Here is a 24,448-nt window from a genome sequence, read left to right on the forward strand (position 1 = left end):
CCCTAGAAGCCAGTCTTTTACCTCTTTATAAATACTCTGCTCTGTGGCACCTTGGAAAAACTGCTTCCTATTTCTCTAGTCCTGGGGGAAGTTTAGCTAGGAATTGTTGTTATTGTTATTAATATTAATATTAAATGATGATGATAATCATGGCTGCTACTTACTGAGCACTAGGCATTGTGCTAAGTGCTTTACAAGGAATGTCTTCAAAAAGTGTCATTGAGTTTTCCCAACTCTGTGAAGTAGCTGCTGTCATCATCATCTCCCTTATTATAGAGAAAAGAAACAAGAGGCTCATAGTGGTCAAGGCTGCACAGTCAGTCAGTGAAGAAGCTGACTTGGAATCTGAACTCAGTTCTTTGTGAATGAAGCATGAAGGGCTCTTCGAATCCTGAAGAGGTTTTTTAGGAACTATTTCTTAAGTGGAAAACATGAATTGATGAGCCTTGTTGAAATATGACTCTTTTGTGCCCTCTAGCACCTTGGGCGAACTCCCTCACAGCACTCATTTCCCCCGTATTGTAATTCTTATTTTCTGTCTCCCTCTCCAAACATAGCTCTCCTGGAGATCAGGGCTATGGGACTCATTTCAGGATCCCAGGGCCCATTTCTCTGGCTTTTGCCTTCACCCTTGCTTCCAGAATACGCGGCATCCCCACACTCCTTTTTTCTTTCCTTTTTTTTAAAAACAAATCCAGCCGTGAATTTCAAAGCCAAATTTTTGTTTCTTGTGGTCAGAGGGCCTTTGTGGTAATCTCGTTGACATTCCATTCTGCTGGAAATGAAAGCCTCAGCAAGGGCTCTGAGCTTCAGTTTGCCCATCTATAAAATGAATAATCAGACCTACAGCACAGAGATGCTGGTAGGATTAGGTGAAATCATGGATGTGAAGCACTTAATATGATGACCAGCACCTAAGTAAGTGCTTGATAAATAATAGTTACTGTTAGCTCCTGGCCAGGTCCTTCCCTGAAACAGGAGTCCTGATAAGAGACCTGCCATTTGGCCCTGTGGTGGTCCCCTTCCTATGCATAAATTTCAGGGCAGCCCTTTCTGGATGCAGTCTGGCCTCGGAGGACTGAATTAGATAAACACAGCAATAGTGACACACTATGTAGGACAGCAGGGACCTCAGGGGACTTGAGATTGGGGTTCTCTGAAATGGAGATATCACACAAACAGTGCTCTTATGAGAGATCCTGGGACTGGGAATTGTTCACTGCATGCTTCACAGGTTAGAGTGATTAATGCCAGACCAAGAATTATGTTTGCCTACACTTTCCTATGTTGACGTTCCCTAATCATTCATTCAGCAAATATTTGCTAAGTGGTAAATGTGGGCTAAATCCCCGTTAATAGAGACAATCATATTTAAATGAGATACATACATATTTTTAAAATGATTAGGTTCCACAAAATTGTTATCAAAGGCTCAGTTTACAAGAACCAGTTTTCAGGCAAAAGCACTCATATTTTCAAATGCAGCATATGGCAGCCTTTAACAGGGCATATGGCTGCTCTACAGTGATGGAGGATCTTCCACAGTTCCATTTTCTTAGGCACAGATGACAGACAATTTTAGAAGAGTCATATTAAGAGGAAAAAGTATGCTTTGGGGACAGAAGAGTAAATTTTGGGGTACACTAGAAATGCATCAATATATAGTTTTCAGGATTCTCCGGTTTGGGCCATTTTGGAAACATTTACATTTCCCAAGCACTTCATGTTTCGCTTGATTGTATATTACACACAAACTGTTTGACTTACAAAATGTCCATGTTTCATATATTTGCATTCCTATTGAGATACGCTCACTGTCACAGCAGAAAAACAAAAATATAAAACAAAACAAAAAATCCCCCCAAACACGACCAGGGAAATAAGAGAGGATTTTCCTCCATTTCTTTCAAGTTCTCCATAAAGCTCTCCTAAACTTTAAACACAAACTTTTGGGAAAAAAATATTTTTTTTCTCAGAAACTTCCTCTTTCCTTACAGTTCTGAAGGCCTCCTCCCTGTCCTTACTTGGTGAAAGTGGAGAAGGGACAGAAGAAAATGTCAGAGCCTGTTCTGGCTCTTGGAGGCTGGGAGGGGTAAAGCAATGCTACATCCAGCAGTGGCCTCTGGTGGAAGTGGAAGGCAAATGGAAAAGAGAAAAAAAATGGCCAGAAACAAAAAGCAGAAAAGAAAGGAAGGAAGGAAGGGAGGGGAGGAAGAAAGGGAGAAAGAAAAGGAAGGAGGGAAAAAGTTAAATTGAAGCCCTCTCTCGGGCACTAAATGAACATTCCAAAATGGTCTATGTACTTGTGACCCTTGAACTTGAAGACTGCCCCTCTCTCCAGTGCTGAAATGCTGCATAGTGCATGGAGCACTTGTTTTTGCTAGCATTTCCATCTACGTGCCACTAACTTGAGGATGAGGGCCATGCATCCTCTTGCATCCGTCCTCAGTGCCTTTCTTGTTGGTGGACTCTTGAGAAATAGAGTCGGGGGTATGTGGAAGAAAACAATCCAGGCTAGAATCCTGAAGACTCGACTCTTTCCCTGGGTCTGCCATTCCCTAGCTGTGAGATCTTGGGCATGTCTCTTCATATGTCTGAGATGTAATTTATTCAAATAAAACTGGGATAATAGGTTCTGCAAACCTCGTAGGATTGCTGAAAGCTTCCTGGGTTGTAAAGAGTAAGTGAATAATTCAGTGTAAGAAATGTTGGTGTCCTTTCCATGCCTGTGGCTGTTCCTGAAGCCCTCTCCGCAGACAGGTGCAGGGGCACAGGAATGAGAGAAGTCCTCTGCCATCATTTGCAGTCCTGACTAGAAGTGGCTTTCTGTTCATTCTGTAATCTTAACAACTGCCAGTGGGTGGTGGGATCTTGGGTGGCTCACCTCCCTCTCTGATATCAGCATCCTCGTCAGTAAAGTTGGAAGGTCAATGAAGCAGCTTCTGGGGCTAACCTGCCTGACAGCCACCTTCTGGCCTTTATATGCCACAGGCCCATTCCCTCTGGTGGCTGCCTGCTGTGACTTTCACAGACAGTGAAAGGTGTGCATAAGAGTTCTATTGAAGGTGGTCAGCTAGCCTTCTCATCTTTACAAATGAGGACACTGGAGCTCAGGTTAAGTGATTTATCCATTGTCATACTGCTAGTGAAGTGGCAGAGTTGGGAATTTGATCCCTTATCTTTCTCCAAATCCAGCTGTTAGGTACTCTTCCACAGTCTATTTCTCTATCAATGCTTTGGACATTCTGGTTCCCCTAGCCCTATTCCCCTCCACAGATGGCAGGAACTGACATGTTAAGTTTTGTATCCCAAATGCATAGCACAGTGTCTTGTACACAAAGCATCATGAATGAATGATTTTGTGAGGGTCCCAAATCAATTAGTCTGGCAGGACCTGTCAAGAGCCATGGAATGTGATGAAGCCATTCCCCTTCACCCAGGAATAGCTTGTTCCACTCCCTAGAAAGGAGGCACAGAAGACAAGCTTGCTCTGTTTTTTCAGCACCAGTTATGCGGCTGGCCAGCCCCATGTTGGGCACTGGACAGATAAGAATAAAGCAGAGCCTTCAAAGGATTCAGTTTGATGAGTCAGATAGAAATAATAGAGTGCTGAGAGAGAAGGAAGCAGAGGGGGCTGTAGAAGCCCAGAGGCAGGAACTCAACTCAGGCTGGGGGCTGGAATATTTCCAGGAAGAAATAAGACTTAAACTGAGACTTGAAGGATGAAAAGAACAGAGCTGGGGGGTAGGTTGAGGAAATTTGCGGGATAGTACGCTCTTTGCATCATAGCTATTTGCATAGTTCCTTCAACTAATGGTCCTGAGGACAGTGTATAACAAGTCCATCTGTTACTCTGCAGGTGTGACTCCTCCCCTGGCTCCACAGCCCATCAGTCAACCTCATCTCCATGCTGTCTGTAGTCTGGGCACAGAGCTGTTTTGCTGCAGGCTGTGAGCAACATCCAGGAAGCCCTGGGGGTAGAGGGTGGAATGTGCTTCTCCTTCTGTACACATCTGGGAGAAGTTTTTATCATTTGCTAATAATAAATTTTGTGCCTTCTTTGAAAAGGCTTGCGAAATCTTTATCTGTCCCTTAGAACACAGGATTTTTAAAGGTCAATTTTTCTCTTATCTCTTATCACAAGAAACGTGGTTTAGAGATAGTGTGAAGGGTGAACAAATTCTATGACTTTATTCCAGCACTGGGAGATGGGAAAAAGGGAGGACAGAGAGCTCTCTATTCTCAGTTTTCTTGATATTTCTCATTCTAGGTTACATCTATCAATTATCTGTGTTGTAATCTGCGATTGTTTTTCAAGGGACTGATAGTGCCTAAAGAGTTATCGCATCTTGAAGCTTCTTAAAGAGTCTTTATCAAAAGGGGTCTGTCTGGTTGAATGCCAGTGGATTTTTTTTATCCTGGCTTCTTTTTAAACACCAGTTCCATTCTCATTCCAGCTCTCCCACTGATCCACGGTGACTCTGGGCAAACCACTTCAGCTCAGTGAGCCTCAGTTTCCCTGCATGTAAACATCTGGCTTGCAAGTATGTTGTGGGGCTGGCGGTCATGTGCACAGAGCCTAGCACTTAGGGATGCTCTCTAAACGATGGTTATTATTTTCCTTTATATACATTTGATTTTTTTTCCTTCTAGCAATGAGCATGTAACAGTTTAGAATATAAATTTTAATCCAGAAATGAAAAAGTTCAAAACACATTATTATGTGGAGAAAGATATTATAATCATAAATGAAAAAAGTACTATATAAAATTTTACAGAGAGCATAATTCCAATTTATAAAAATTATTATCTATATATGAATATATATTTATTTTTTTAATAAACATCATGCTTCTGTGATTACAGATGGAAAGGAGTAGAAGAAAGAGAACTGACATTTGAGTGATAAAATTGAGTAACTCAGTCAGGGTCACGCAGCCGGCAAATGAGGGAGCCAGGATTTGATTCCGGGATTTGAATCTTGGTACAGATCCTGCACTTTTAATCACTGTGCAGTGTTGTTTCTCAGGCATGTTAAATACATCACCTGTAATCCTCACAGCAATCTTGCAAAGTAGGCATTATTATCCTCATTTTATAGATACTCAGCATGTTTGGGGACAGTTTTACCATCTCTGAAATGGGCATGAAAGGAACTTCCCATCAGAGGGTCAGTGTGTAACGGATGAGAAGATTCAGGTGATGGCACTTCATAAGGGGCTTGATACAGGGTGCTATAAATAGGGCACGCCTTTTTCACCAAGTGCGGCACGTAGAAGAATTCACACTGAATTCACACTGAATTCTTCTATGTGCCGCACTTGGTGAAGAAGTGCGCACGTACCGCACTTGGTGAAGAAGTGCGGCCCTAGTCAGGGCCTCTATGCCTGCCTGCCCTGCTGGTCCCTCTCACCAGCCAGTGTCCTGGGTGAAATCTGGAGGCATGTGAGATGACTAGGCAGCCCTGACCGAGGATCAGAAGGTTGAGAGTCACTAAATCACATTCAGGATCTGTTTCCTGTTTTAAATCTAGACAAAAACCATAAATGGAATTAAAAAAAAAACAATAAAGCTAAACTCAACTCAGCTTTATTGTGTAACTTTTTTTTTTCTTTTGGTTTCACAGTTTAAAAACACTGCAACCACATTCTTACTGAAGCTTAAAATTCAGGTTTAATTCAGAAAGGATTGCTTTAAGTCTAGCAAATAGGGAAAGAAGAGAAACTGGGAGTTCTTGGACAACTTGAAGAACCACAGTTGGGTTTATGATGGAGCTGTAAGTCTGAAGGCTGGGCACATACTGAAAAGCTCTAATGTGGCCTCTCAGGGACAACAGAAGTTTCTATCACCTGCAGGCCGCGTGACTGAGGCAAAATACTCCCGCTCACTAAGCCCGTTTCCTAATCATAAGGGAATAGCAAAGGGATAATACTACATACTGCCCAGTGATGTTAGGTGGTTGCACAGTTGCTTTGCAAACTATAAAATGACATACAAGTATCATTCTTATATTCTAGTTGACTTTGTGATACTGTCGTAGCCTATTTAAATTCAAGTCAGTCCTCACACTACATTTCTAGGAGGAAGATAAATGACTAGAAGTGCTTGACAATGGCTCAAGAGTCTTGGGTTTTACTCCAAGCTGTGTTAATGACATTCCGTGTGACTTTGATGTGTCTGACGTCACATTCCCTTTCTGGGCTACCGTTTCCCTGTTTGTAACAGGAGTAGAATGAAAGAGCTGAAGTCAATGTTCTCTGTCTCTTCTAGTCCTGTTACTCAACATTACATTCCATTAGTTCCTTCTCCAAGCCCATGAGTCACATCAGCCAAGAAACAATCATTCATTGAGACTCTAACACTTCTTCCCTCCATCTTGATTTATTTATTTGGGATTACGCTGCATCCCACATCATCGCACTTCTTTCTTTCTTTCTCCATTAGATTTAGTAGTTTGGATAACATTTCTTCCAAATGGCTGTGAGGTTCCTGAGGGAGAAAGACTAGCTCATTGGTCTGTATAGCCCCTTAGGAAGGAGCATGGTGACTTGTAGACAGAAAGAACCCAACAAATGTGAGCTTAACTGAACTGAAAACAGTCCAGAGCTAAACACGGCTCACTCTTGTGTTGCCTTGTACACCCTGCCCTGTTTCTCCCTCTACTAAAACTGTCTTCATTTGACTGAGACCCAGAGTGATAGAGAGGTCAGTAAAGATAGCCCCATCTCCTCCAGCTCTTGGGGATGGTCTATCCCCTATGGTTGTTTCATCTGTGTCACCCTGTGCCTTCCCCTGGCTCCCCCAGTGAGTGGAGGACTCACTAAACTGAGAGGGCTGAGGCAAGACACCTTCTCATTTCACAGGTGAGAACCCAAGGCCAAGCTTCCTCGATAACCTGGTCTTCCCAGCTAGTTGTCTTCACAATCATGATGACCTGTGCGGTGTCTTCCTGGACAGACAGGAAGCCTCACAGGACAGGGACTATATCAGAGCTCCCAGTACAGTACCCAGTTATCTGATAATATCAGCCGCATGAGTGGATGCTCCGTCATCACAGCAATTATCCCCTTGCATTGTAATGGCATGCTTTCTCTCTCCCTCCAGACTGTGAACTTCACAAGGGCGGGGACTGTGTCTTATTTGTCTCTGAAGTTCCAGGACCCAGGACAGGGCCTGATGCAGAGTAAACATGCAGTTAACGTATGTAGAGTGAACTCAGGTTACGGCACTATTGTAAGGGTTTGCTAAAAAGTAAACATTCCTTTCAGTCCACAATATGCTCCATGAATGCATGAGGCATTTTCTCGTTAATCAGAAAATTGTATATTTTCCAGTTCCTGCTAGTTCATCTCTCATTGCTGCTGGAGGAGGCTCTGCTTCCCTGGGGGCCTGGATCAGTCCCATTCCCTATGACAAGAAGCTCTTTCTCCCTCCAAAGCTGTGCGGCCATGGGCTCCTCCCATGTAAACACTGGGTAAGTTTTAGTGCTGGGAAGGCTGGCTCTGAAGGATGGTAAACAGGATACGCTGGTATTGCGTTTCACGTGAGTGAACAAACAAACCTTGTTTCATAACCTATTCTTGAGTGCGTGCCGTGGAGGAGATGCACCCTCTCCCCACATTTCTCAAGGACATTCAGTTCTGTTGCTACCCAGATGTTCAATAGCTGTTTGAAGGCTTCGGCCAAGACCCTGGACTCTTGAAAAGGAAATGGCTTCCTGATGCTGCACCCCTCCTCTTTTCTTCCAGTACATAAATTTACTGTCATTGAGATTGTGTCTACACAGGCAAGGTGAAGGGGAATGCTAATTTAGGCTGACATCTCTTTCCTATGAAGAGCAAATATCATTGCACTTTATCTTACCTGAAGACCACCTTTATCACCAGGGGACACCTGGCGCCCTTCCTTGCTTTGCCTGCCTTTGCCCATGCTGATCTCTCTGAATGGAAAACCCTTTTCTTTCAGGAAATGCCTATGTACTCAAGTATCAACTTCCTGATGAACATTTTCCTACTCTCACAGCTACCAATATCCAACTCTACAACAGCGTTTATCACCATCCATTAACACTTAACTTTGGGTCTTTCTCCATCGTGTGAGTTCCTGGAGTGCAGGGATAGAACTTATTTATCTCTGCCTAGGGTCTGGCCTCATAATAGGAACTCTGGATATTTATGGAGCACAAGCATTAATGAACTCCACAAGTTTCAGACTGATTAAGGGACATCTTAACCTTGCAAGATCTCAGGAGGAGAAAACGGATCCGCCTTCTCGGCCAGGTTTCCAAGGCCCAGCTCTATGAGCTCCTTGTTTACAATTACTGCACTGGGCCAAGCAAGGCCTGGGTGGATAGGCCGACAACCTCCTGGATGCAGGCAGCAGATAGAAGGAATGAAAGCTGCCTCAGATAAAGATCAGCAGTCTGAAAACAGCCCTTTTGGGGTTGCTAGAGCCAACTTAAGGTGTGTGAACCAGAGCAACCACAACAGCACACAATTGACCTTCAAATCCTTACGGTGCTTTGAGATTATAGACTCACTCTAAGTAGAAAATTCCCAAAGGGTGGGATGTAAAGTGTTTGGCCTGTTGATTTCCTACCCTGCTATATACTAGAACGTCTCTTGGTATAAATATGAGGGAGCTGTATAAAAACATTTGGATTAGGACAACCGGTAGACCATCATTAAAAAGGAAGGGTTAACTGTTTCATTTTTTTCCATATTTCTATTTTTTTATTCTCCTAATTACCCCCAAGATTGACAGAGCCAGGAAGAATCAATCCATCTTCCAAGCAGGAAAGTAGAGCACATTATGGCTATATTTATTCAAATTTACATAACGGAAAGAACGAGGCTAATTCTTGGACTAATATAAGAACTGGAATGGTTTCATGCTCCAACTCCTTCATTCTATAAATAGGGAGCATGATGCCCAGAGACATCAAATAGCTTGCTTAAGGATACACAGGCAGTCAAATGATACTGGGTTAGAGAGGCCAGTATCATTAGGAGCTGCCACTTCATGAACTGGTCCCTTCATTCTCAGCCAGTAAATGTTCCACAAGACTAGGCCTCCCTTCTTTAGGATTTTGTCTCTCCAGCATTTAGAAAAAATCTGACAGAAAAGACAAATTCTATTACAAACCCACAGGGACAGAGAGTATGGGGCAAAGGTGAGAGTTACCACCAGAATCAGAGGAGAGAGCTTGACCAAAGGTAACTCAATCTCCCGCCCTTGGAGAAGCATCCTTTCTGCCACTTTCTGTGATATGGAATTGGACAGCCTCTTCCCGACCACTTCTGCTGAGGGGGATCTCCCAACTTTGCCAGGCAACTCATTCCAGTATTGAATTGTTGGAAAATTCTTTCCTCCATATGCCTTCTCCTCTGTACTCACTGTCAGATGGCATTTAATTTTATTTACAGTAATTTTAATTAATTCTAATGCAACAACTAGTGATATGCACTCATTTCTTAGACCACATGTGCAATTTGATGGCTGCCCTGCAGGCCTCCTTGACTGGTCAGCTGGTGTGTTGGTGGCCTGTTAACTCAGTAATGCCCGCCCTCCACCCTAAGCCACCCTCTCCCCGCCAGAGCTGCATGGGGTCCATGTGTGCCAGAGCCCTACCTCCATCGTTGTCTTTGCTGTCACCACAGGCGGTTTCCATGGACGTGTCACAGCCAGCTCCTCTCCAGCCCAACTGGCAGACGCAGTGCCACCCATTTAGGTCCAAGGTGCATCTACCGTTCCCATTGCACAACCCGGGGCAGCCCTCTGCAAGGCAAAGCACACAGAATCGAGGTCTGATCGTCCACGGCCAACTGCAGTCACACACACTCACATTCCACCTGCCAACTTACAAAATGTTTTCACATCTATCAGCACATCGGTGTTCTCAGCACCCAGAGAGGTGGGCATCATTAGGAACTGCCATTTTATGAGAGGCAACTGAGACCCAGAGGAGAAAGGACTTGCTAAGGCTGCACAGTTAGGAAGTAGCATAGGCAGGAGGTGGCAGAGTCAGGAAGTGCCAGGGATAGGTCTGAAATCCACATCATCCTCATCTAAAACCCTCTCTTTCAGAAGTGATCAGGATTCTAGAGTGGGAGTCAGTGGATGTAGGCCTGTCAGAGACTGACCAATGGAGCTTTTTGCCTGATCATTGTTCCTCGTTCATTTTTGTGTGTTTTTCCTGTCTCTGGAGGCTGTTGGAACAAAGGAGTCATCTCGGAACAAAGGAGACATCTCTTTGTTTACTCCTCATGTCCCCTTAGCACCTCTTGGTCTTGTTCTAAAGGGACGTACCATTTTCAGCTGTTACTGTCAACTGTATTGGACCTTAAGCTTTTCATTTATTTTCTCCTATTTCCTCCCAAACAACTGTCTCTGCTTCTGAGGAAGAGTCCTTAGATCTTTTCCTTCCCATCTTACCTGCAGTCACAGAAAAGGGCTTTGCACCAGGAGAAGCCCTGATGGCTGACATGGGTAAGACTAACCAGGGCTGCCTGCAATTGCACATGCTGATATATATGGGCAGGTAGCCTTTCCTTCACTTTGTCTGTCTGTAAATCTGTCTGCCTGTCTTACGAGCTTTCTCTGGGCTATCACTGGAGGTATAGAGATGAATGAGACCTAGTTCTTATTCTCAAGAAGTAGCTTATCAGAGGAGACAGATTTGTATAAGCAAAATATTTCACTGCTAGGTGCCCTAAGGGAGATGTACAAAATACAATGGGAACCTAATACAGGAGTGGCCATCTGTCTGAGAGGGCTGTGGATGATTTAATCGAGAAGGGTCAGGCAGTATTTAGACTCGGCCTTGGTTTTCCTTTGACTATAGCATAAGGTGGGGAGTTTTTATACTATTCAAGTAGAACAGGTTTTTGATTATGACCTTTTCAAATCCCTTTCTCAGAAAACTGTCTGAGAATCTGCTAAGTAACTTGATTCACTTCAGTTTTCTTTTTGCCACTTGTTCTCATTCGGGTCTCCATTTTAACAAACCTGCAAACCCCCTTTCTCAGAGGAACTATGAAAAAAACACCGTTCATTGGCATGCCCTCCATGTCTTTGCCTCTGCTTAGTCTCGGGGAAAGTTATGGATGTGAAAGCACTCTGTCATCTATAAAACTTAATTTATTATTATGAGCAGCGAACTGCTGCTACAAGGATGGCTACAAACTTTCTGTAATGAAATAACTAAAAACTGACCCTTTATTCTTAAATAGGACAAATGTGAATGCAGCTGCCCAGCACAAGACCTAGGCCAAGGTAGGCACTCACTAAATGGCTGATCAATTAGAATCTAAAACTTTCATGTTTCAAAGGCTTTTGATAGTTGACTGTGATTACAAAGCAAAAGAAAAGAACATGCTCATTTATATTTGAGGTGTTTAACACAGCAACCAATCAATCAATTTGGCTACTGCATTTTCCATTCAAAGGAAGAAACACTTGTGGAGTGTGTACTCCAAGCCTAGGCGGAATTTCCTCCAGAAGTTCAGAAGCAAGTATGGACTACGTGGTCTTTGCACAGCAGAAGCCTATTGGGAAAAGTGAGAAGCCACCAGCATTGCCACCTAAAAGTAATCGAGAAAGCAGTTATAAAAGCGCAGGAATGGTGCTGTGATGTGCAGGTGACTACCCAGGCGTTCTGACTTGGTAGCCAACTCCCTTTCCCCAATTAGTCTCATTCAGATTTTTGTCCATCAGGCTGGGACTTCCTTTCAATTAAGCCTCATTCGTATTTCAAATATCAGTCCTGGAGGAGACAGGGTACAAATGTTAAGAATGGTAGTAGATTGTTTTATCTTGCTCTGAGATACAGCCCTTTGTAAGAGGCAAAGAACATCTCTTGTGTAAGAGCACAAGCCTGGGAGCCATATCAAAGGCTGGCTCTGCGACTCAGTGGCTCTATGACCTGGGCACTTTATTTAATTTCTTTGAGCCTTGGTCTACTGATAAAATGGGGTTGCTGGGAGGATTAAATAAGATACTGTATGCATGATGCACAAAGCCTGACATACAGCTCCAACCAATATCTGAATCTTCTATTCGGCTTTACCTTCTATTTTGAGTAGAGGACATATAATAAGTCATCACCTCAGCTGGGGCTCATAGAAGGGCAAAATAGAAAACTGAGGCAGTTATCTAGATCAGAGTCAGCAAACTTTTTCAATAAAGATCCAGATAATAAATATTTTAGGTTTGTGAGCCATAAAGTCTCTGTTGCAATTACCCAACTCTGCCATTGCAGCTTGAAAGCAGCCACGCACAATTTATACATGAATAAGCATGGCTGTGTTCCAGTAAAACTTTATTTACAAAAACAGGTGATGGGCCAGATTTGGTCTATGGGCTGTAGTCTGCCAACTCCTGGTGTAGATGCTTCAGGAGAGTGATGACAATAACAGCTGCCATATACTGAAGGTCTATGCTACTGTGCTAGACACTTTATATACATTATTTCTAAACTGAATACTTTTTTGTTATATTTTACAGATACCGATTTTTTAGGGCAGTTCCAATTTCACATGATTTAATTATAAATTAAAAAAAACCAAAACCCATGTGTTGTAATAGAGTGTGGACTTTAGAGCTAGACAGACCTCAGTTCAAACCCCAGCACTACCATTTCACTTACTTGTATGTGTGATGACTGGCAAATTATTTAACTCTCTAGGCCTCAGTTTTCTCATCTATGAAATGGAGTAACACCTAATTCAAAGAGTTGTTGAGAAGATTAATAGATAATCTATGTCAATTATTTAACACAGTAGGTAACAGAAGTAGGTATTCAATAAATAACAGCTGCTCTCACTATTATCAGATTTGTTTTAATGTTGTATACCTTCACTCAGAACTTAACCTTTTACCAGAGCAAATTGTGTCAATGTGTGGGTCAAAAGCTATGGTCCTCATTAATGCAAACCCTGCCAAAGAGAGCTTAGACAAGCCCAGTGACATGGGGATCGATATGTTGCTGCATGGGAGGCAGTGAGATGGGTTCAGGACCATGAGTTCCAGCCCAAACCCACCACTTCATGCTCTTCTAGTAAGTACGCTGTCCTTCTTCTTGAGAGCAACTGTTCCAAGTATACTTAAATTAATTGTGCAATTAGTTTAATGTCTTATACTCATTAAATTAGTTTAATGAGTTAGAATCTAAACTCCATAAAGTTGACTGTGTGCCTAATCCATGCCTTGCACTCAATACATATATTAACTGTTGTAATGAATCAGTGAATGAAACAGGAGACCCAGGGACTCGTACCTCCTGCTTAACTTGTGGGATCTTGGGAAAGTTAATTTTCCTCTTTTGGCCTCAATTTCCTCATTTATGAGAGTTTGGGTGAGATGATCTGCTAGGTCCTACCAGCACAACTGACCTAATGAGAAGGTCAAATAACTTCATATTTGATGACTTTGTTTTTAATTTCAACATACTTTACTCAGCACTTACTGAATGCCAGGCCTTTTGTTACTTCTAGTGTATACAGAGATGAGATATATCACCTCACCTCAAGAATTTTATATTCTACTTATCTATACCCTAATTTGTTCCAGGAAGGATTTAAAGTGGGTCTTAAAATCTCAAACATTACTTTTCAGTGTGAATTTTATAGTGTACTAGTTCTCTGAGGTCCTCAAAAACAAGCTTCTGTGATCAAATAAGTTTGGAAAACATTGCATCCTATATTCTTATCCTAGAAAAGAACACTAAATATTAATACATTAAAGGCTCTGAGAAATATTACAATAAAGAAACCTGCTTATTAGATTATCAGAACAATTTCCGATTTGACCTCAGAATTTTCCCCAATCCCATGACCATTTACAATAATGTGGAATAATCCATTCCACAAAACCCACTTTAAGAAGCCTTCTCTAGTGAGCTCGTCTTAGCACATAGTGCCTAGCGCACCATTCTGTGCTTTGAATCTGCCTGAAGGAGCAGATTCTCTGGGAGGGAAAGCTCTACATGTGAAATCACAGGAACGCTTTATTCACAGTCAGTTTCTTTAAATGGACCAAGTTATGCCCTGAAGGTTTGCACTGTCCTATCAGTTTTAGGGTTTCAGAGGGACCTTGAGTATCTGTGGGTTAAATGACGTTTGCTCTCATCCAGCAATTTGCTTCTAGGATAATCGCACCCCCATTAGCCAGTATGAAGAAGCCTCCTCTGGTGTGACTTGCTGACTTTCTTAAAGCAATATGCCTATCCTTACCCATTACTGAAGCTCATTAATTCCACAAACCCTGAAACTCATCAATAATTCAGAGAGCCCAAATGACATTAACAATCCCCTCTGGAAGGACTCACACCAGGCATTTGCTAGAGCCAAAATAATGTAATTCTAAGGTTTAGAGCAGGGCTAAGCTTTTCAAAAGAAATGATGCCCTTTAAATGACAAGGGAAAGCTTTATCTTCAACTTTCTGCCTAAACCTATGAACAAGCCCCACCTAGTCATCAGGTATGACTAGAAGACTTTCAGATTCCTCCAAGTTATTTTTTAGTTAAGGGGTTATGCAATACACCTATCATATATCTAAACATTTCTTTATGGTTCTCTTTCTTTATGGTTCTCTTTCTGTTCTTTTTGTACTTTTTCATCCCTATAGTCACTTCCCTAGACAGGTTCACTATCATCTCTTACCTAGATGACAGCAATAATCTAATTGGTCTCCTCGTTCCCAAATGTCCCCCTCAACTCTTTTCTATAATATGGTCAGATCAATCCTTCCAAATCACAAATGTCATTGAGTCATTATCCCGCTTTTAAAAACCTTCTGTGGTTTTCTCATCTGCTTATGTTTAAGTTCACAATCTTGAGCTACAAGGTTCTGCCTAATTTTGGCAGATCTCCTTGCTAAGCAGACCTTGGACTTCCCCTATCATAACCCTCATCACATTTTGTCGGAATTGTTTTATTAGTGTCTTCTCTGCTAGACAGTGGGCAGCTCTACAGTAGGGACCATTTCTGTTGTGTGGTATCCACATTTTCTGGCACTTAGGAGGAGCGAATGCTGTTTCTTTTGCCTCTACCAATGCAAATGGACAGCACAGAACAGAAGCCAGCTTGTCTTTGAATCACAAAGTATTCTATTCTGACAAGTCCTGAGCTTGCATTGTATAGGTCTCTGAATTTCTTTTTTTTTTCTTCCAGGAATAGTACCCATTATTAGTACCCATAAAGTGAGCCAAATGGGGCCTTGGTCCAGACCTAGATTTTTGGCAAGAAACATTTGTCTTTTACAGCAACCTATGATTCATTGACCTAATCCAACCCTAGGTCTAGTGATATTTTCAGAACTAGAGATCAGAATGGTGTTTTGAGAGAGAATATCTGTCACTTCTTGGTGAGGGTGCAAATTTGGAAGATGTGGTTTGTAGGAATGATACTGGAAATTACGGGATATTCTTGGTTATTTATGGTGACAGAAGAAAAAATGTTGGAAATATGGATTAGGTCAGGAAATCCAAAATCCTGGCTCAGCCACTTACTAGAGGTGTGAGCCAGGATGGGCCACTCGCTTCCTCAACTTCAATTTCCTCTTCCAATCCAATGAATAAAATTATATCTGTGCCCTTAAAAAAGTTCACAGGACTCATTTATGATTCATGGATATAAAAATACTTCACACAGTAGGAAAATGCCAACAAATAGATGGTAACATTATTAAATTTTATCTATTTTGATGATTCCTCTAATAATTATGTGTAAAATTCCTACTTTAAAGAGGCTCACAGGTATTACTCTCTTCTGCTGGAATTATTTTATTCTCAGTTAAAGAGCAGTAGGTTAAATGTGAATATCCTTACTTCTCAATACCAGGCATCCAACTAATGGGCCCAAGTAACACCTTTGCTATATTTGGCAAGATGTCTCAGTTGAAAAGCGTTCAGTAATTTAAGTTTCCCCAAAACCCATTCCATAAGTTTTTAAAATCAGTTGCCATCTCTTATTAAAAGCTAACTTAGCCATCTCTTTACAATTCCAAAAATTAGTCTGGCTAACAAAGTCCTTCTCCAAATTCAAGTAAGAATAAGCATATGATGATAAAGTAGCATAGCTAACATTTGTTGAACACCATTCCTGCCCACGTGCTAAGCACTTCACATTCATCATTTCACTTAATCCTATGCCAACCCTATGAGGTAGGTCCTGTTACAATCCTCTTTTATAAAGACTCTGAAGTGAAGGGAGGTTAAGTAACTTGCCCAAGGTCACCCAGTTCATCAAGTGTTGGATTTGGGATTCATTTCAGGCAGTCTGACTCCTGAGTATGAGTCCTTAACCACGGAGCTCGTATTTTATGCCAGGTGCTGTGTTAGGGCTTAAGGATAAAAAGATGAATAGGGCATAGTATTTCTCCTCGGGGAGCTTGGAGTCTTTTAGGAGCACACATATCTGATTATTCTGAGACTTATTCTTAGAGCAATGAGGCCTATTGGGAAAATTAGGTACTACCTAATTAATGTAAATGTTTAAAATAGAAGGAATTGCTTTGCCTGTAGGGAATATCCTTCATAGATAAGACTTACCAAAGTCAGGCCTTCTCTGAAAGGGAAAAATCCCAAACAAAAGGCCATCCTGTCTGAGGTCAGGGGTTTGTTTCCCCGCTTTCTGCAGAGCCTGGCACAGAATCTAGTACACAGTACTAGTACTCGTGGTGCTCCATAGGCAGTTGTCGGATGAATGAACATGACAGTAATAGAATGCAGCTCTTACGATTTCTTAGCTTGCTTTGGGATCTCTTCTTCTCTCAGGCCACCCACACTGGTTCCCAGTATCTTAATTCTAATGGACCTGGGGCCATAGGAGATGGGCTAGGTAACATGAGATGGGGTAGAAAGGGTGAGAAGTGTATGTGTGTATGGGGAGGAAAGGACAACAGCACAATGGTAATGTCACAAACAGATTGAGCACTTTAGGGGGAAGAATGACACTCCGGGTATATCAACCGCCTTGTGACCAAAAACCGCCCTCCGGGCAGTGGATACTCTGACAAAGCTGGGGATGTGGCAGTATCTAGACACCATGCTGATGGGGTGTATATACATTTACATATATACATTTCTTCTTTTATGCTTATACACAAACACACACACAAAGACAATAAGGAAAATAGAGGAAGGAAGACCATACCTTTAACTACCCTATCCAGATAGTGCGCTTGGGAAATAAAAGACAGGACATTTAAGGTAGGATCCAGAGTAAGTGCAATACTGCCTGCCACATAACCATGCCAGGTGCTAAGGAAACAAAGGGGATGCACCCCATATTTGGGACAGACCTGCCATGGTGGGGAAAATAAAACCAAAGACAGGATAACATGAGAGAGAAGGAGGGAGAGCAAGCACATTCTCCAGGAAGGGCCAAAAGGAACTTCAACACATTCTGTGACTCAGGTGTTTGGAAATATGATCATATAAATGGGAGGACATATGGACAAGGAGAATGGGAGAAAACGGGGGATGAGAAGCTGCAAAAGTGGCCACACTCCTGTTCCGTCAGGTTTGTTCAGTCTTATGGAAAACTAGACTTGCACTGTCTACCGAGAGCGGCATCCAACCTCCCTTTAGCGGAAGCAGTGGTGGAAGAACAAGTGCACCCTGTTCGGGCAGAGGGGTTTCCAGGGAGCTGGAATATAGAACTACGCAAAATTGGAATCATCTTTGATATGCACTAGGGAAGTGGGTTGAGTCTTTGGTCAAATATACCACTAGAGTATCTGTTTGCCATTCTTGAATATTCTGTGGACACATGTGCCCATACAGACCTGAATGCAAAATGCCTGGAGTTCTAAGTAAGATGCATCTCTTTTTTGTGCATCTTACAAAGAATGTGAGGTGCAGGTCAATGGATGTCACTGTGAAAAATAAGAAAAAGAAAAGAAAACCAGACCACTTCCCAATGCTTATTAACTCAAAAGACAGAATGATGTATGCTTCGTTTTCCAATGGAGGGGTTGCATCCAAGCATTGGCTTGTTTGGCAATCTGAGGTTTTGCTTATTTGTAAGGATGGGGGTCAAACGTTCCTCTGAAAGAAAACCCACTGTGCACATATGTAGCTATGTTTAAAGCAGAGCAGACCTCTTCATTCCCACCATAAATCAGTAACACCATTTCACCTTCCCCATCTAGGCTGTAGCCGTAACCATTTGAGGAACTTCCCCTTCGCCCCTCTCTACGACTCCCCTATGTGTGCTGCCACAAAGGCCAGATAGATGGCGGTCTCCTGAAGGGCTTGATTCTTTCTGCCACGCTGGCTCCCCATCCTCAGCTCAATTTCACACATGAATCAAAAGTCTCAAAAGTCGGTAAGTAGGAATGAACTGCAATGGTGGGACCTTATCTAGAAGCCTTAGGGTTCTATAAACTGTAAGAACATTCTTACCCTATTGATAAAAAATACAAATTTTATCCTTCCAATCCCCTGGATAGGAAATGCTGTTGCTATTCATCCATATAAATTTGCCTCAAAAGACTGGTGGATGAGAGTCTCTCTTCTTAGTTGGGGTAACCATGTAGTAGTATCTGTTTCAAGATGAAATATGCTTCTGGAGGCTGCACGGCCAAGTGGAAAATTGAAAAGAGGTGATTTTAACTGGCTTTGCATGCTTCCCCTTCATTCTTACTGATGTTGTGGTGTCCATGAGATAATAGGATATATGAAGGAAAAGTGAAGGAGAGTGGCTTATTAAGCAGGAGTGAATAAACAAAGCTGTGGAATGCCAAGCAATGAAAAATAGGGGCCGCCCACATGTAAAACAGCCTTGGAAACAACTGGCTAAGGCAAAGACTTTCTCAATTCTTGGTTCATCTGTCACTATTGCCTTAGTCAAGCTCATTCATCTAATTTTGCAAAATGATCTAAATTTCTTAGACATGATCTCCCAGGATACGCCATCAGAAAGCAATAACACGCAGGATCTCTGGGATCTCCTAGCTCAGCCGTTGTTCTTAGATTCCAGATCTGCAGTTTTGTGGGGGGGTCAGAATCATACATTCTTGTAAAATCTCTGAACCCAGCTACAGAAGAGGTGACATGAGCTTAGATTTCTTTCACAGGGTTAGGAAGGATGACTAGGCTGGATGAGACACCATCACTGGGATCCAAATGGCCATACCACCCTGCAGTATCCATTTTGAGGGAGTTCGCCAACAAGGAACACTTTGATTATCTCCAAACTTAAGGGTGATATCTTGGGTCTGGTGATGAGTACAGATTATATCTACTCTATAGGCTAATATCCCCAAACCCGGGGGCTGACTTCAGAGAGCTCTCTCTCTCTTCTAATGCCAGTTCATTTTTAAGGATTTTTTTTTTTTTTTAGTAATAAAGATCTCTATTAAATGTAAATATATTTTTTAATATCTTTAAAAATGCTTACTAATATCTCCAGACTGAAAGCAGTAGTAACAGCCCAGAGGTGATTGAGGTAGACTCAGGTTGCAATCAACCTTGTGGGTTTTAGGAGACAAAAGTGAACATTCAAAATGTCAAATTCTGAGTCCACAAATCAAGGGGTTCCTTTCCTACACAGTGATCTCAAGCCACACTGTGAATCAAAAAGCTGATAAAAGTCAGTCAATACCAAGTCCAACAGTTTCCTCGGAATGAAATAGAGCTTCCTTGTCTCTGGCTATTAAAAATGGAAGTGATAACTTGGTCTTTAAATCCAATGCCATTTATTTAAAAGAAGCATACGCAGTAATCCATACCACTGTTGCTTTCATTGTTTGAAAATCTTGGCACATATGCCCTTGAGTATGGTCACTTAAAAATTCATCATGATTTTAAAGTACTAACTTTAAGAAAAGATGACATAAAGTCCATAAGTTTGCACTAATGAATGGTGGATTCAGGACTTCACAAAAATTCCTTCATCTTTCTTCTCAGAACTTCAGAATAAAGACGATAGTAGCAGAGTCATTTTTCCTCTTGGGCCATGTTTATTCTTTCAACATTGCACAAATGTTTCTTGTGCTCCTTCTACATTCCTGTCACTATGCAAGAAACTGGAGAGCGTGGTGGCACATAGCTGTTTATGATAGAGACTCTGGGCTTTTGGCATGAGGTTGGTCTGTGAGGTTTTAGGTGTCTTTCCCATTTCTATGACCTCCAACATGAAAACCTCCTTCCTTGACTTGCTTGTACCAACAGAAGTTTCTCAAAATTTCTCTTAGGATAATCCTAAGAAGCTTCAGGGGGTCCCCATCAAAGGTCATGGAGAATATGGCAAGAGGCTTTTCATTTTTATTCTCAAGGAGCCTCAGTTGACTCTAATAGTTGTATCACTGGTACATATTAGGCCAGGTAAAACAAGGATCATTTCAGCAGGCAATGCTTGGGGTGTTTACAATCATCTACATTTCTTTCAGATGGATGACATACCATCGAAGGGATATTTTTGTTAAGATCTTGGCTATATTAATGCTCTTCTCTCTTTGGATGAAGGATCAATGAGAAAGTGGCCAATGGCACCCATCCTGAAAGGGACTCAACAAGGCCTACTAATTTTCCCCCAGTTTCCCACCCCCACTACATGTGAGCTGAAATCTCCCAGAACCACTGTCTAATATAGAGCTCTTGCTCTGATAACTTGGGGTAGACCCCTGCCGATTTTCTCTTTCTCTTTGTCAGCATTTGTCCTGTTGGTCATAGGTCCTGTTATGAGAGAATGCTTTTGAGGAGGGATAAGCATTGGGCCATCACATAGGTGCCAACACCTTGTGAGTGACTTGTGAGCAACCTGTGAGCTCTCGGTGGAGGACTGTCTGATTACGAAAAAGAAACCCAAGACCTACCATTCAAAAGTGGGCCAAGAACTCCAGAAGATTATATGGCCTTTTTAAATAATTTCTCTTATGAAGTCTGGCTTTGCTCACTCTAGTAATTACATCATCAGAGTATTATTTTGATCTTTACTCTCAGAGGAGGATTTGTTTAAGAATCAAGATTTATACGATTGGACAGCTGTCCTGAAGCCTAGTAAATAATTCTGCATATCTGGCATCTTGAACAATCACAACTTTAGGGTCAAGGTTTGAATTTTACAAATGTAATCAGAAGCTGGCATTTCCCACATGTGTTTTGAGACTTTATAGACAGGGGGCATGAGTGAATAAAAGAACTATCATAGAAGTGATCCAAAATGTTAGCAGTGTTTTCAAAGAAATAGAAAAAAAAAAATTCAACACCTTAAATTTAACTATCATTTGCAGCTTTCTCTAAAGAAATTGGAGGTCAAGCCTCAAACTTAAGAGACTCATAACATTCCTGGAAAGGACATCCAAAAATATGGTTTTGATGACTCTGTGTTGGCCATATATTTGAGAAATAGATCCAAATTAACCCATCTTACCTTAACTTCTGGTCTAGGAAAACCGGGTTCCATAAACATAAGTGGAAGTATTGGTGATGAGTAAGAGTGAAAAATCCCTTTTTATTTGTGGGATATTTTTAGGAACAGGTGACTGAGATTCAGGCTGATGGGTGTGCAGTTCTGTGGGCAGTGGAGGAGGGGGCCAGCATTCCGTCACCCCTAGAGGCCTCTTCCAGCCACCCCATTCTGTGATTCACAGGAGGAGAAAGTGAAGCCCCAGTGATGTTTCTTGAAGATGTAAAGAGACAGATAATTCCTAACATAAGGAATTAAGATACAATGTGAAATAGTCTTGCTTTTTGACAAAAATATTGTCATTAAATAGGATGCCACTATCGAATTCTCTTTGATTCTGAAAATGAACTTCTTTTGAGAAAAACCTTGGCTTCCATAAAAGAAAGATAGACCAAAGCCCCCAAAGGAGATATTTAATTCCGACTTTAATAATCTACTCTAGGAAATGTCACTAGGGTAAAAGGTTCTTATGTTGGGGATTGGACTATAAGGAGCCCAGGCTTGTCTTATTCTTTTATGCCAGGTGTTAAGTAATCAAGTCATTCTTTTCTGTTTATGGAGGGTGGTAGTGTGTGAGTAAATAGGCCTTCCTCTCTTTTGCTTTTACTGCATGGAGGTCTCTGAATCAATGTCATGGATACTGGCTTTTTCTCTGGTGTGATACACGACTATACTACAGCATATGAGCTGGTGGCACTATAATGACCTACTGTATAATAATAAAATCTGATAACAAGAGAAAATGTAACACTTTGAATTTCTAACTTTTCACATCAGCAGTGTTTTCTTTTCCTAAAGGATCCTCACAAGGAGTGAAGTTCTCTGGAAACATAAGAAAGTGCTGCTTGTTACCATCCAAGTTTAAAAGAGGGGTTCTCCTTCTCATTTCTATTCCAAAAAGAAAAAGAAGGCACCGCCCTTGTTTCTCTCATTTGCATTGCCTCCCCCTTCCCTTCTGTCCAACAAGGTTATTGAAGCGTTCCTTCAGCATTGGGGTGTTGGGTTTCTCAGTGGGGATGCAGCTGGCCACAGGCAGAGATGCACGTGCACGGAGAGCAAGTTGCCATGCAGGGAGATTAGACAGGGACAAAGGAAATGCTCACCACACAATGAAAGGTAACAGAATTCCCAGCCAGCGTCCTTTCATCTGAGCCAGTATGACTAGTCCATTACTTCTTAAATGTCCTGTGACATTTTTCTGGTATTTATGACTGTCAACCTCCCTCTTGAACTGTGCACATTTACCTTGATGGAGTTCTTATCTGGAGGAGAAGAAGCATCTGCAATCCCAAGGAGGAATTTGCTCTTAAAGAGTAACAACAGGGTGAGCAGGGGAGGTGGGAAGGGGTGGTTTGACTTCTTGGCATTGAAACAAAAGGGGTATTCTTTAGGCCAGGCTGATGAACGTCCACAAGACACTAGACGTAACACAGCCTGCCCACAAACCTGGTCATGAGTCATCTGTGACTGGACTGAGAGAGAATCTCCTAAACCCCTCATCATTTGATTCAGATGAGATGCTTTTATCTTATAAAAGTCTAACATCCATAAATTTTAGAACTTGCTAAGGTGACTTGAGGACTCTGTAAGCAAGTTAGAATGGGCTCTGATTTTGGTTTTAATAGGGATGGGTTCCCTTCTGGGCTGGGAGGCTAAAAGGTCAGTCTGTACTCAGTCAGGCAGAAAAGTGAAAGCAGAGTTTAAAGGAGGGGCCCCTCGAGTGACTTGGGCTCTTTCTCTTTAAGGGGTGTCCAGAACAATCATAAGGTAAGATATAATGACATAAAGAAGCCACCCAGAAGCACACAATAAGACACAGCAGCACATTCTGCTATGAAAAAGCAGGGAGGGTTGCCATCAACTCTGAGTGGATCTGTTAAGATAGCGGGTTGGCAGATTAGGTGTGGACTTCTGAGTGCAACCGTAATAAGAAGGCACAGCCTCTGGGAAAGATATCAGCCAGATGCCACTGCAGAAAACCTGGGCTTTGTCCTACATGAACTACACAGCAAGCAGCTGGTGAGCAGCCCCTGCACCAAGGCTCAGAAGACTGAGCCTCCAATTCCTGTTCTACTTCTTAAAAGTTAAGTAACCTTCAACCTCAGGTCCCTTAAAAGAAGGAAATAATATGTATGCCTTCACAGCATGGTTGTTAGCAGCATGAAATAAAGCAGTTAAAGCCATTAGTACAGTGCTGGACACACTGTAAATACTCAAAAATGAGAAGCTATTACAATGAATAGTAATAAGTATAAGGTGTTCTATAGCCATTTATAAACCGAGTGATGTTTGAGAGCAGGGATGATGAATATAAACTAATTTCAGGCTATAAAACAAAAAGAATGGAGCCTAAATAAACATGAGATAAGAGATAGCTCCATTTGCTCAAAATTCCTTTGTCCTCCAAAAGCTTTGGGTCTGGTCTCCCAGTTTCTGTAAGACTTTAAGAGGTGACTTTCAGAGCTGGAGAGGCACCCAGAATCCTGCCTTCTAAAGCCATGTGCTCACCATCTGATCACAGACCCTTCCTTTAAAAAAAATAATGGAAGAGGAAGACGTTAAAACACACATACACAAACCAGTTGATTCAATAAAGAGCTTTCAGTGAGTGTTCATTCCAGATAATAGACCAAGCAAAATGTCTGGCTGTGTTTAAAATCAACAAAAACAGCGGGAAAGGCAGAAAGAAGGGAATGGACTGATCAGCTTGTTTTGAAAGCTGCCAACAGTGCTGCTTCAGCAGAAGCTGGTGGTGCCGTGCAGCCCCCAAGAGAGGAGAAAAGAGACAAATGCAGACAGGACAGAAGCCGAGGACAGGGGAGGGAGCGGTCTCTGGCCTGATGGGATGCAGATGTGGCTTGGGGCCTGTGGGAAGCTTTCCCAAGCTCTCCCAACCAGATTGTGACTCTCATAATAATGGTTATATTTATTGAGCACTCTACTATTTGCCAGCCTATGCTAAGTTCTTTACATGCATTATTATCCCCATTTTATAGGTAAGGAAACTGAGGCTCAGAGCGGCATTGGGCCTTGC

At 42.0% G+C, this 24,448-nt stretch overlaps 1 protein-coding gene across 7 annotated transcripts in view; it reads right to left on the reverse strand.

The window, feature by feature from the left end:
• TENM4 (teneurin transmembrane protein 4) overlaps positions 1-24,448 on the reverse strand; it is a 685,723-nt gene that overhangs the window by 84,802 nt on the left and 576,473 nt on the right. For all 7 annotated transcript variants that reach the window (XM_039848155.1, XM_039848159.1, XM_039848158.1 and 4 more), the window contains one exon: positions 9,631-9,777. In XM_039848155.1, the coding sequence (XP_039704089.1) occupies positions 9,631-9,777 (147 nt within the window). The remainder of the gene's footprint in view (positions 1-9,630; positions 9,778-24,448) is intronic.

The sequence above is a fragment of the Pteropus medius genome, unplaced genomic scaffold, assembly GCF_902729225.1.
Source record: "Pteropus medius unplaced genomic scaffold, Ma_sr-lr_union100, whole genome shotgun sequence".
Classification (NCBI taxonomy): Eukaryota; Metazoa; Chordata; class Mammalia; order Chiroptera; family Pteropodidae; genus Pteropus; species Pteropus medius.